This window comes from Thunnus thynnus, chromosome 22, assembly GCF_963924715.1.
Source record: "Thunnus thynnus chromosome 22, fThuThy2.1, whole genome shotgun sequence".
NCBI lineage: Eukaryota > Metazoa > Chordata > Actinopteri > Scombriformes > Scombridae > Thunnus > Thunnus thynnus.
Genome location: NC_089538.1, coordinates 11,614,177 through 11,628,482, shown reverse-complemented (window position 1 = coordinate 11,628,482; position 14,306 = coordinate 11,614,177). Strand labels below are relative to the sequence as shown.

Here is a 14,306-nt window from a genome sequence, read left to right as displayed (position 1 = left end):
ATTTTGAACCATCTCTCTTTTCTATGTGTACAGAGCCATGCTTATGTGTAACATAAAATACAAAACTAACCTTGACTGTCCTTTCTCATCATAGTTACTGTCTGATGGTGCCAGTGCGGAGATGTTCTTTAAGGACAGTGATGAATGTTACCCAAATATCACCCTCTCCATCATCCAGTGGGATGTGCCATTGATTTATACTTACTGGTCTGTCGGGAGTAGTGCCACTTACCAGTAGCTCAATGCCTCCCTGGGGCCTATCTTAGCACACACATCTACTATGTAAATAATGGCCTGTAGGTGGAACCAGAGCAGGTCTATATTTCTTGAGCTGGGGCTTGTGCTTTAGCCCATATTTAAGAGATTTTTTTTTTCAATCTCAATGCCCGCTAGCTAGTTTCACAAATGGCACACTTAAATTCAAAGGAGGTGGTTCAATAAGGAACCTTAGAGGTTCGAATGGGCACAAGCCATTAGGGAATCTTAAAAATCTGTAAAGGAAGAACCTGATGAAATAGTTGCCATCTGTGGTGTGTTTGTGAGTAACCAAGCATGAGTAATGCAACAAAAACAAGTTGACATCACCACAACTATCAAAGGACATGAAGGTCAAAAGATTTAATTTGAAATGTTCACTCGGTCCATGTTTGAAACAACCAGCGGAAATCTTGACAGAGCTAAATCCTGCCTTTTAATGTTGAGTCGAGTGGAATGAAATTATTTCCGATACATTTTAAGCATCTTTAATCACATGGATATCTCAAGGCTTAGTAACAGGACATCTTGAGGTTAGAATCATCAGCATTCTCAGCAAAGTCACATCAAAGTACACCCACTCGCATCCGCTCCCTCCAAAACCTTGTTTGCAATCATTCGGAAAAGATACAAAAGACACATATAATCTCTCACACACAGCTGCCGTCTGAGAGTACAGTTTTAATTTGTTTATGCGGCCAATGGCGCTCCTCCGCTTGGATCAGTGAAAGGCATCAGCACTCTGGCTAGATAGCTCAAAATTAGCAAACAAAGGGCTTGAGTGGCAACACAGGCAGCAGTGACAGCACTTGATGCCCTTGTCATCATCACACTGGCAGTTACCTGGTGCCCTGTTTCTGACAGATATAGCGTGAGTGGGTGTGCTGCTGAAAAGTGGAAGGTTTGGTTTAGTCATTTGACATTAATCAGTGCTTATGAGTCTGCATCTTGAGAAAGACTTCACATTTGGTAATTTGGTTAAGGACATTATATTACAAATTGCCAAGGCTCTAAACATCTTTGGGTATTCGATTGCAAATTTTCAACAATGTTCAAACATGTACAATATGTGAATTACAATTTATTCTGAGGTGCTAATTGACTTCAGATATAATTAATCCCAATGAGACACAGTCTGGAGTTTCTCCACTGCTGAGTGTGTCTAATAATCTCAAACACAGTGCAGTACATTCTAGTTCAAGGGTTTCTTATGAATATGAATATGAATATGAATATGTGGACAAAGTTTTTACCTTGCCCACTCTCACAATCATTGTCAAGAGTGTAATTACAAGGCACTGTTAAAAAGTAGATAAATGCATGTATATTAGTTTTAAAACAAATGCTTGGTCTCGGAGGAATGAAAGTTTTGCTCAGTAGACCTTGGAAGAACTGAAGTTTATGATAGATAACTGAACAGAATGTATGTATGATAGATAACCGTACAGCATGTCAGGTAGGGTATTTATTTCCATATAACAATGCATCACATTCCACTTGTAAGATTTTCTGTGTCCAAAAGTCAACTTCTCAGATCCACATCATTTTATCAAGCTTCCTTTCTCTACTCGATGTGAGCTGAAATTTAAAAACACATTTGAATTCTGCTCGGCAAAAGTGTTCAATTCGAGCCTTCAAAACCACACAGCGACTTCAAATCGCCGTCAAGGACAAAATGACAGCGCTCATAATGCCACATGCACAAGCAGGAACATTTTGTCACTTCTAATTTGCGTGAATTATGTGGCACTTTGAATGCAATCATAACTTTGTGCTAAAAATGTAACGGTACAAGCGCCATACAGGCGACAGCTTATTAAGCCGAACATAAAGATCTCTGAATATAACACTATCATTATTCCCAACTAGTGCACGTACGATCCATTGGCAAAAAACAAAAAACAAAAAAGAAAAAAACAAGATGAAAAATGATGGTGATACTATAGCGAACCTCTGTCCTTCAAAGGAAAAATTGTAATTACAGCTTGCCTATCGTTTTTTTTTTATTTCTGAGATGCCACTGAGAAATAAACAAGGTTAGAATATAATCTGTTGCTCTGAGGGTAATGAGTAATAACAATGCAGAGATGAGCAGTGCTATGTTCTGTTGCCATGGATACAAAAACAGATAGTCTCTTCAATTTATGAAATTTCTTTCTCTGCCTCTTTCTTTCTCGCACACACATACACGCTCCCACTTTCCCTCCATTCACTCGGTTCTCAGATACAACACGGTGACAGTTTGTCATATAAAAAGCCTCCGTATCTCCCATTCAGTAGCACCTTCCGACAAGATGGCTTTTATAACATCCAAGTGGAAAAGATAAAGAATAAGGGAAGGTGAAAAAACTCCATCACTCAAAATTGGGGTGTAACTACTGTCCAGTTTCTTCCCGTGAATGCAGTGCCACAAGCAAGCCAGGCTTTCCAAAATGTTAGGGATTGGCTTGACTGAAAGCGCTCCTTTTGCCGCTTCCTCCTTTTTTCACTTTTCTGCTTTGCTTTCATTGCGTGAAGGCTCCCATTCTTCATGGCTCCCTCTCTATTCCAGACTCGGCTTCAGCCCTGCAGAGAGCTTAGCGGGTCCAAAAGTCATGCTGCTGAGTGACAAACAGTGTCTCTCTATAGCTAGACGTGAACCATCCCATCCCAGACCCCCCTGGAGACGTGTGTATGTGTAGGGTAAAATGAACATCCTGAATTTTAGATTTTGTGTATGATTATGTGCATGAATGTTTTTCCAATAGGGTTTGTGCATTGTGACTGTGAAGAAGAAAAAAAAAGAAAAAGAGAGGGAGTGGGACTGGGAAATAGAGGGAGGTAAAGGAAGGTCTAGTGGTTTCATGGACATGGGCCAAATGGGACAGCGCTCAGTGGTTTTTTTTTCCTCCCACTGATTCAGAAGAGAGGCTCTGGAGAGACAGATGCCATACCAAATACCAAGAACTACTCTGCTCTGTCAGCAGCCAGCTCCTCAAACTTCCTGTGACAGAAATAATTAAGCCGTCTGTCAGCATCAGAACGAAGACACAGCTCTCCTACCTTTTCCGTCTCCAAATCGCTCGATTTTTCCATTTCTAACTTTCTCACTACCATCTCCCCGTCCCTTTTTTTTTCAGCTTTCAGCTTTCAGATCCACAGTGATCAAACCACATAAATCTCACTGTCAAATTACACATTTTATTACTTGGACAGTTTTTTTTCCTTTTTTTTTTACAACAACTTCCATTATCACCTCCCTATTAATTACTCTCCTCCACTCCACACACACTGTACCACTTTGTTTCTGTGGCTTCCCTGAAGGCAATAAACCAAATGGTGCGCTGAGAGAACCCTGCAATGTGGGGATACAATGTAAATGTTTTCTCCCCCCCCCCCCCGTCTTTACATAAATAAATAACTAACACATAAATAAAAGAAGCAGTTGAGAATGGCTCAGACTAACTCAAATCTTGATAGTAGAGTTGGGGTTCAATAGCATTAATATAAATATGAACCTTTTAGAATTCTAAATTCCCTAAAAATATATTTTGCTTTGTCTCTCAACAATTTCAAAGTATCAAAGAAATTAATCTTAAAGGAACTGTTTGACATTTAGACAAACAGATACACTAATTTGCTTTGATACCACCCCCTTGTCTGTTCCATAACTATGCAGCTGCAGACAGGAAGCCATTAGCTTAGCTTAGCACTCGACTAGAAGCAGGGTAAAGCAGCCAGATTTGCTAACGCAAAAGCATGCCGACCAGCACTTCTAAAGCTAAGGACAAAAGTTAGTGTACGGCTAAAACAAAGGAGTTACTGAGCTTCCCTTTGCTTCTGGTCCTTATGCTGAGCTAAGCTAATCACATACTGACTCTTGCTTCACAGTTAGCGCAGAAACATGAGTGTTGTATTACTCTTCTCATGTAACGAGAGATTAGATATTTGCTAATAAGCTAAATGACCACCTACTGTATAGCTTCTTTCACACATAGTTCCTGCTAAATTACTGGGATAACTTTTCAAGCACTGCTAGTGATTTTCACCATTCGCGCATCTAGGAACATATCTGTTTTGCACCTTTTCACAATGCTGGAATAGATGGGGCAAGGGTGGGATGGGGGGGGGGGGTATGTCAGGTTGTGTGCGTAGTGAGTGTGTCGAGAGAGAGAGCGGGTGTGTGACGGTGGCTGCCAGACGGGAGCAGAGAGTATGATATTAGCAGTTTAATGTTAGCTGTGAATGTCAGTGCAATGTTTACAGTTTAGGCTATTTGTCAGTGAACAAATGGTCCTGAAACTACATTTAGAGATGTTTCTGGTGGAGCAGCATGCCCGCCTGCAGAGCCCCGTTAATCAGCAGAAGTGACGACTGAATTTTAAATCCTTAATTACAAACCAGTTCTTTTCCGTGGATCTGACACTTTGCTCTGTGCTCCGTAAGAGTAGTTAACGTTAAGGATATGATTTGGATTGTGATATTAAAGATAAGATAAAATTATTAAATTATGCTAAATGGAACATGATGCTGTGATATTGTCACACTAAGCACAGACTTTTAAAAGGGAGCCAAGGAGACACTGCTATTTTTTTGTGTTGTGTTTAAAGATTTTAAATAAAATGTTCACTCTCTTTTGTAAATTTTTATTCACGTAACTAACTGTACTGCTTTCATAAAGTCATATCGATTATTCAAAGCTCCGTCAGATTGAAGATTTTGAATAATCAGCTTGAGCGTGGCTCGGTGTCTGATGGAGCTTTGAATAATCAATATGGCTTTATGAAAGCAATACTGTTAAAGTTATGTGAATCAACATTTACAAAAGAGTGTCAACATTTTATTTAAAATATTTAAACATTAAAAAAATAGCAGTGTCTACTCTATTCAGTCTTGTGCTTGGTTCACTTGCTCCACATGAAAGTGTCTTTCATCAGAGGGCTGTAACCCTTTACGTGTCCCTCCCTGTAATGTTACTTCTTTCACTCACAACACAGCTGTACCAGCATTTTCCCAAAAATGTTACAAGGTCTTGAGGTGGGAAATTGGTGGTACAGTTTCTCCAGAATATTGATCCCTGCTCCCATTCACACATGACCCCCACGCAGGAAATGTTCCTGAACATTCCAGGTATAGACTACATGTGTGAAAGGGGTTTATTGCTCTTTGCTAATACTAAAGACAGAGAAAATAAGCTAGCTGTTACAGTCATAGTAAAGCAAAGAATTAAGTCCAACTTGTGGACATGACAAAGAGAGGTAGTAAAAAGAAAACTAAAGATACACCAAAGAGATTCATGTTCTGATGTTATTCATGGAGATTCAAAAAGAGGTCAAAAGTTGTAAAAGCAATATATAAAATGTATTTTAGACATTGTTGTTGCTCTGAACCTGTGAAGACGAACACACCACAGACTGGAGCCAACCGTATACTTGGTCTACTTCACATATGTGAGGTTTAAGATGGCTGCAGTCAATACACACTTAATACTGACAGGGTCATTGTTTAAAGCTATATGAACAGGGTGTAATACTGGCACTTTAAATGTTAGTCTACAAAGAGCTGTGAAGGTCAGAAGACAGTAAATGTTTTTATCACTCTATTTTACTCTGAACCAAAAATCAAGGGAAATATAAAACATATCAACAAACAGTGATGTAAGGGATGCCTTCTGCTTTACAATGCTTAACACTGTCTGGACCCTCTCACTTCTCTTGTCAACCAATCACCTTGTGTAAACCATGGTGGATCAATGCAATTTCATTTTCTTTTGACCGCATTTGTTAAATTGGACATTTTTCAGGATAAATCGACCAACTAAGAAGCAAGAAAGGAGAAACAGCTTTCCTACCTTGACATCGACGTGGGCCATGAGGACAGCAAAATTGGTAAGATGTGTACAGGAGCATGTGGTGTGTGTCCTGTTTGTGCCTAGCAAGCGGCAGTCCTGTGTCGACCAGTAGCCAGTCATGGTTCGCTTGGAGTAACTCCAGAATGAACAGTTGGGGTTGAAATTCTCCTCGGATTGCTGTTTGAGGGAGAAAACAAATAAATGACAACTGAATTAATAAGAGGAAAACATACAGGGTCTTTTTGCTAAGAAAAACAGAGCAGTATGGATATAATCACACATTAGCTGTTTACATTTAAACTTTCCTTGGTGGGCAGTATAAATATCCTCAAAATAGGCTAATTTTTTCACCACTGTAATCCGTATCCATTTTAAAGTGAATAGCAGGTGGTTTTACGGTCAAACAGCATCAAGCGGCCCCATGCCTGTTTTTCATTGTGTTTTTTGACCTTTCTCTTTAACTTTCACTGCGTGACAATGGACTGCCCCACTGTTTAATGGGCACCACTGCTGTCTGCACCGGGCTACAGCCCTGACGACGAGCGCCTCCCCGCTATCTCACTTGCCATTTTATAAAAGTCATCCACGACACTGAGGTTGGGTGACACACAAGCACAACAAAACATAACCGCTGATAAATAGATACATCAAATGCCTTTCCTCTTGAGCCCAATTTCTTTTGTGGCTTTGGAAAGAAAGGGGGGCACACTGACGATCCTTTCCTTTGTCAGTCACAGCCTTCAAGGTTAAACGCATCTGCTTTCTTACAATAAACACTGTGAGGAGATGTAGTTTTTCATAGTTTCACAGTTTCACAGTAGGGTAATTAGTCTAATAAGGTTTATCCTCTCTGAATGTAAATTTGCAGCTGATTGAGCTTACCCTTCACACACCAAACCCTGTGTAAAATATTCCACAGCAAGAAGACAGCATGACCCTCTGTCCCATTAATGACTTTAATTGGTCCCATTAAGTAGGGAAGCAAGGAAGCGAAACAGTAACTAGAGGACACATCATCATCCCAGAAGACCAGTGATCCAAAATATCATGGTTGAGAGTGGAACTTAACTATGGGAAGCCAAAAAAATAGGAACCCGTGCTCGGTAGCAGAGTCGAGATATGGAGACTCAAACTACCTGAGATAAATAATTAATAGCTTTGATTCTGTCAGGAAGCATAATGCATGCAGTATGTCATGCATACAATTTGCTCCATGTAGTAGCTGCAATAATAATAATACAGTAGTGTACATCAAATCAAAAGGAGTATGTGTCTATAGAAAAAAAATGAAAATATTCTTGCCTGCAGCCACAGCCATGCTTGGGAAGTAGAGACCTGTTAATCAGAGCGTTCTCATAACAACACCTCTGATTGGTTTACCAGTTTACCAGAGAAGAGGGAGCTCTTGATGTGATGCATCAAAGCAACTACTTTATACACAAAACATCAATATTGCATCCAATTATGATTAATTAATTGTGGAAGCCCAAACTGTGATCATTGTTATTGTATGATTAATTGTATAGCCCCCAGTTTACACAAAAATGTATTCTGTATGTAAATGTCCGTATGTTTATGGCACTTTTAACATGATGAAATGACATTTCCAGCAGCAGCTGTCTTGGTACACTCTTCTGTTGTAAGCCGAAAAGCTACAGCGCAGAAAGCACACTTTTCCAAAAGGGCACTGTTTTATTTGAAGATGACTTGATCTGAGCAAGAAACGGGTATAAAAACGCCAGTGCCTCAACATTAGATCAACAGTAAAATTACTGAATCTAGAGTCCAAATTACAAATTACACTTAAGGCAGGTGACACAGCAATAACAGAGCTGACATTGCCCCTGACATTTTCCCACCATTTAATTCTGACACTCATAAGCTATCGTCCTTTTACTCTCTCCATCCCTCTCTGCTCTGTGCTTTTTTTTCTGCCCTTGTTGCTTTCTTCCAGGTCCCTCCCACACATGAGACCCGCCGCAATTCTCTTATGGTTGTTCAACATCCCTAATAATCGCTGAAGGCGCTGTTCATAGACAAAACAGGGATATTCCGAGGGTAGCAGAGTGTGGAGAAGATAATGGAGTCAAGAGGGAGAAGTTGCGACTCCCTGCAATGACTAAGCAGCCTCCAGTGAGGCTCAATATGACTGATATTTGTTCAGGAGATCAGACTGGTATTTGTTAAAACTAATAAAAACACAACATGCATTCCTCCAAATCACCTTGTGAGCAATTTTGCTTTCCTCAATTGAGTTTTTCACACGCTTCTTTGAATAAAACTATCTTTTTCATAAACTTAATTTTCTTTGTGTGAGGCCTGGGTTTTGTGATTTTTTTTGTTGTGCTTCAGGGATAAAGGAAAATTGCGATGAAAGGTTTCTGTCAAGAAAGTGTGTGCGTAAGTGAAAGAGAAATAGACAAAATGCACATTAAACACAGTAAGCAGTCACATCAAAGCAGAAATAAAATATGTCTCAATTCAGATACGCAGACATAAAAATTACCTGTAGGTGTCTGATGGTAAAAATGACCGGGTCAGAGAGGTAAACTTTGTTTGAGTCCTTGTTGATGGCAGCCGTGATAACCGGTGAGTTGACAATGACAGAGTAATTGGTAGCCATTGCTTCACTGCCCAGCTTCATGCTGGCATTCTCCGTTGAAAGGTAGACCCCGATGTGTTTGTACAGGACGAAGGCTATCCTAATCTCACCTGCAAGAGGACAATAGGGGAGAGTGACAATTTGAACAAAGAATACACTGTTTGGCCATATGTGATTGTTTAACATCTTGCTAGTATACTGCTAAAACATCCTCCACTCTTCCTAGAAAGCTTAGAAAGATTTTGGAACCTGGTTGCAGGTTTGTGCATTGGGGCATTGTCCTGCTAAAACAGCAAAGAGTCTTCCCCAAACTGTTGCCACAAAGCTGGAAGAGCATTACTGTCTAAAATAATATCTTATGCTGTAGCAGTAAAATTTCCCTTACTTGGGACTAAGAGCCCAAGCCCCATAGTGTATGTACAGTGCTGGGAAGAATTCATATGATGGTCCATTTGAATGTTTGTTCTTCCATGTGTAGTCTATCAAGGAGCAAGGAGCCCAATTGAATGCTTTTTATACGGCATAAATAGGAGTATTGAATTTTTGCAATGCTGGAGAAAGAAAATAACCATTCAGCTGAAGCTTTGTTAACACAAGATTCGGAAAATGTATATAGCAAAACTGTCAAAAAAGAGACCTTTGTCAAGGTTGCCAAAATAGTTCTGCAAGAAGAAAAAGGAAAAAAAAAAAACCTTTCCTGCATCAACAAACAGTTTTTTATTCAGCGTCCAAAAATTTGGTTACCATACTTCCATTGGCAGTGACAAAGGCGAGCATTTTTCTTGTTAATAATTTCCTCCCCTCTTTCTCTCTCATACGCATTTCTTTCCCCTCCTGCCGTCTCACTTTTGAGCACCGATATGAAAGAAAGTTCCCTCCCGCTGTGACTGAGATCACTCAGTCAGATGAAAAGAAAACAATTTGGGTGCTATAGCACCGGATGACAGGGAAATATCCACCACCCTGCTATAATGATCTGCCTGGGCACGGCTGGACATGGACTTAGTCATCCAGCTGAGAGGCCACGGGCGCAGTTTGAGTCGATTGTGATTTGCATGAACTGATAATAAAGTCTAAAAGTGGGGACTGCATTGCTCCCGAAGATAGCTATGTATTGTGTCTAACTGCCTCATTTACAGTTTAGAGGCAGTGCTTGAATGTAACTAATTCTACAGCCAGGGCTCTGTTTGAAGACTGCAGAACAGTCCATGTGCTTTTTATGTTGTCCAACAAAGGATTTGGGCAGCAAATTGAAAGTTATTCACAAGCATCTGGGATGAAATTCCCACAAAACCGATGCAGTCCCATGCAGTGTGACATCCAGAAGTAGAAAAGAATAAATAACCAAAAGGCATTTTGATTATAGTAGATCTTGCGCACCAAAACGTTTTTCAAATACAACAATATTTCTATTATAGCTGAGGCACATATTTTCTTTGTTTTTTTAATCACATACCTGAATAATACACCAACTGAAGACATGATCACACTTCAAATCAACAATAGTGAACCACTAAAAGGAGATTCAAAGCTTTGACCACTCACCGTTTCTTCCGTGTTGCTTTAGCGTGTTAGCAGAGAGGTGAATAGAGTTGCCTTGTCCTCCGGTCTGTGGGAACTTGAGATCAGGCAGATTCCCATCTGTGCTCATCCTTGCTACCTCCAGCTCTGCACATATACAGAATGGACACAAGCAAGACAACATTTAATAATCAGTGACAGCTTTTGTATTATAAGCAAGCTAATATACATAAAAAAGTACTTGCATTCATTCAAAAAAATAACAAAACTTTTAAATGCTTTGCACTTGACCTCTGTGTGAAGTGTGTTATTATTCCTATCTGGCAAAGACCTAACAACTATAACAGAATGTAGCAATATGCAAATTTCAAACTTCAATCATGTCTCTGATTAAAAAACCTTCCTTCTGTAGGACCTGATTTTATTAATCAGTGCTTTTCTAAAGAGCTCCAAGTGCAACATTCTTTCTTTACTCATGTCACTTTGAAGGACTACCTTCCTCTCAGCTCTTTGTGTGCAGGGGAGGTCAGTGTCTTACTATAGGCTTCTTAATCAAGTGACTATCAAGTGTTTAGGTGACATTATTTCCTCTTAAAATGTAAAAACAAAGGCTTTCTTTGCCCTTCAGAAAGAAAAGACGCCTTCATTTCAAGGAATCTTTTTTTTCTTGAAGAGCACACAGAGCGAGAGATACAAGGAGGAGATAAAGACCAGCGAGGGAAGACAAGCTTGCTTCTGCGGCAGCTCAACAGCTGTTGTGTCTGAAGCAAGCTCCTAATTTATGGTTCAAAGACTCTGCCGTCATACAGCAGAGTAAATTGAGCTGCTGATAGGAGCCTGGGTGAAATAAAAAGCTCACTCCATCAAAGTTATTATGGTATGATACAATTCAGTTTAATAAAGCAGTCGAGTGTTCTCTCATCTCAAGTACCGGTGACCTGTGTGAAGTCTAGGCATTCCTAAATGTCACATTAACTTCCTATGCACCAAGATGAAACCACTGACTCATTACTAGGCAGAAATACGGAAAAGATTTGCACAAATGTCATATTCCAAAAGAAAATGTGAGCCTTATAGACTATACTCGGGTTGCAGGTAGAAGTAAATAAGGCACTTTGTGGCAGCTTTCAACCGTTATTGTACAAATAGTAAGGGTTAAGGTGCAAACTGCATAACTGTAATGTCCTGGGTTTGATTTCAGCCCAGTTGTTGCACGTCATTACCCCCTTTCTCTCCCCACCTATGCTGTCTCAAATCATAACATAAATGCTGTTAAAACAAAGGTTGTATGTAATCTAGATGTCTAAAAATACTTTTCAACTTCATTTTGCCCAGTTCTAATACAGTAGATGGTTAGATGCTATCTGCAAATCACTAAAACCACCTCACAGGGATGGTCTTACGATTATTCAGCTGCCCCTGTGGCTGGAAACTAGGTTGATGAGAATGGTGAGACTCAACCAAAACAATAGTTTCGGGACGTAAAACCAAAACAATGAGCTGAAAGACGCTAAAAATCTCCACAGAGCTGAGGTGAACTGTAGAGTCTGGTGATAATTCTGGGTGGGTTTGTCACTATGAATGATCCCTTTCACATTATACATAGTCATTTAATCCATTGTCAATACAAAGATATTGATTAGTTGCAATAACACTGATGTCATAACCGATTTCAGACTAGTGTGAAACTGCTTTGAGTTGTACTCTACAACCACAGCGAAATATGGTGTCGCTGGAGATCACAACACATAAACTGGCTGATCTGTATCGGAGATTCTAAACTTGAAACACAGTTTCATCAAGGGTAAGAAATAGAAACTTCATTAATTCTGATAAGGTATTCAGCTGACGATCTGATGTCAGTGGACTATGACACCTCTGACTTTGATAAAGGTTAGTGCCCACGAAAAGCTACAAAGAGGCCACATTTAATCCTCCCTTTGTATCTGTTCTCATACCAAGGCTTCCCATATTTTTCCTTTAAAAGAAGAAAAAAGAAAAAAACCCCTTTGTATTAACATTCTCTTGTGCTTTCGCAAAGGCCAGGGGGTTTCGGTGATACATTCCTATTCAACTTAGCTAAGACAATACCCCAGATAGTTCACGATTCCCTGGATTCCAAGCCTGCCTTTTAAATAAAGGAAGCATTTTTCTTCTCCCTCTCTCACTCGCTTTTCCCTGGGTGGTTGTGTAAAAGAGCTTACGATGGGCTTTAGGGAATTTCTTTGATGCCATAGTAGTTGTTGGACCCAAAGGCTATACCTTCAAAGCCGGTTTAAATAACACGCTAATCGGCAGAAATCTGTTCATAAGATTATCATGCAGAGAGAAGCACACTTGCGCAGACAAAGCCCCAGACGAGCACATGCACTGTGACGAGTAAACACAAACACAAACACAATGGGTGAGGAAATATCCCTCTTCTTTGAAAGCGAAGAAAATAGATCTCATTATCAGCTTGGGCCTAAAATTGGAACAAGGCTTTCTCACTGTTCAGGATTCACTTAAAAGCAAGAAAACCGGCTCCCCCTGACATTAAAAGCATGTCACCAGGTGCAAGGTGTGCGAGCTACAGTACACCTGAACACACAAAACCCTTCACTTTACACGTACTTCAGTGTGAGAAATCAATAATTAGCTGATGCGGTGATTACCAATGTTTAAATGGCCTCCTTGTCCTCATTTAACTACCCTGCGTGGCATGAGGGATTGCAGGAGCCAACAAAGCCAACTGGATGAAAAAAAATGAGCCGAGCAAACAGAGAGATAAGGCCTAGTAAACATGTCACCGGCACATAATTAACCAGACTACCACTATGTGCTATAAAATCTCACTTGAGTTGTGCAGGGATCGTCTCACTCTCCCTCCAAATGAGCCCAGAATCTCCTTAATACCCAGATGAATTGTGTGCCAGATACAATAAAATCCATTTTATTAATTCTCCTTACGCTTGCTTCCTTTTAAGTCAGTAGACCTATATTTTTAGGTTGCCATGGCAGCAGGATCTTTAAAAAAAAAAAAACCTTGTTCGGAGAAGAGGGCAATGCATCATAACATTATTTTTTCTTAATTCCCCTTGCCCTAGTCACCATACCTTTTGTAAATGGTTCTCAACATAAACTGCAGATTTAATAAATTCCACTTTTCAACAGCTGATGTATCCGGTTCTGAAAAGCACCACGTGGGGAAACGTTGATGATAGAAGTTCTATTATCTGTGCTAACTCGGTATTTATACACTGAATAATGAGCACTGATCCCTGATCTGCAAGACGAGTGGTGTATTCCGGCTGATAATTGACATGAATATAAACACAATCATTTCAGATAATTGTCAATTTACAGCTGACTGCCATCAGCCATAAGCAGCCCTGCCAAACTTAACCTCCTGCGAGGGAGGAAGCATTAATCCAGTGACCGTCACACTTGTTCTACAGCCTCAAGAGCTCAGCTGTCGATATGAGAGCACCCCGGATCAATAGCTGTTTGGTGAACTTTGTAACCTCTGTACAACCGGCAAGACCAGTGAAGGATAAAACAATTCAGACACTTGAGAGAGCACCAATAGAAAACATTATAAAGGCTGAACCAAACATTCAGCTCTTCAATTTTAGCCTCTAATTGTCTAAATCTCATAATTGACGATGCTGAGTCTTCCAGCTGAGCTAATAATCTGTTTTCCAGCACCTTGAGGAAAAATGTACTTAGTTTTGTCCAAACTGGTTTACTCATGCAAACAACCAATTTGCTAGCAAACATTTTTATTATCATTATTTCTAATATCTGCGAAAGACAGAGATTTCTATATAATTATACCCCCACAAAGCAAGCACATTTCGTTTGCATATATTGTATATACAGTAAGTAGGGATACCCCAATCCAAGGCCCTAATATTGACCTTACTAAGTGGATCAGGACTAAGTGGCAACTACTGTACCATGGCTTGAGGCTGAACCAATGCAGAAGGACAATGCCATTGACGGCTGCTAGATGCTGGTTCCAACTGACTCCCATTCAGACTTCAAAGTCAATAATTTTTTTGACGAGTCATTGTGGTCTCAATCGCCAAATGCTGGTGGTCCTTTTGGAAATTATTG

At 40.0% G+C, this 14,306-nt stretch overlaps 1 protein-coding gene across 9 annotated transcripts in view; it reads right to left on the bottom strand.

Annotated features, from left to right (window-relative positions):
• Positions 1 to 14,306, bottom strand: part of LOC137174134 (adhesion G protein-coupled receptor L3-like) — a 245,605-nt gene that overhangs the window by 37,153 nt on the left and 194,146 nt on the right. For all 9 annotated transcript variants that reach the window (XM_067579248.1, XM_067579249.1, XM_067579247.1 and 6 more), the window contains 3 exons: positions 10,233 to 10,355; positions 8,592 to 8,797; positions 6,086 to 6,262 (listed from right to left, as the gene is read on the bottom strand). In XM_067579248.1, the coding sequence (XP_067435349.1) occupies positions 6,086 to 6,262; positions 8,592 to 8,797; positions 10,233 to 10,355 (506 nt within the window). The remainder of the gene's footprint in view (positions 1 to 6,085; positions 6,263 to 8,591; positions 8,798 to 10,232; positions 10,356 to 14,306) is intronic.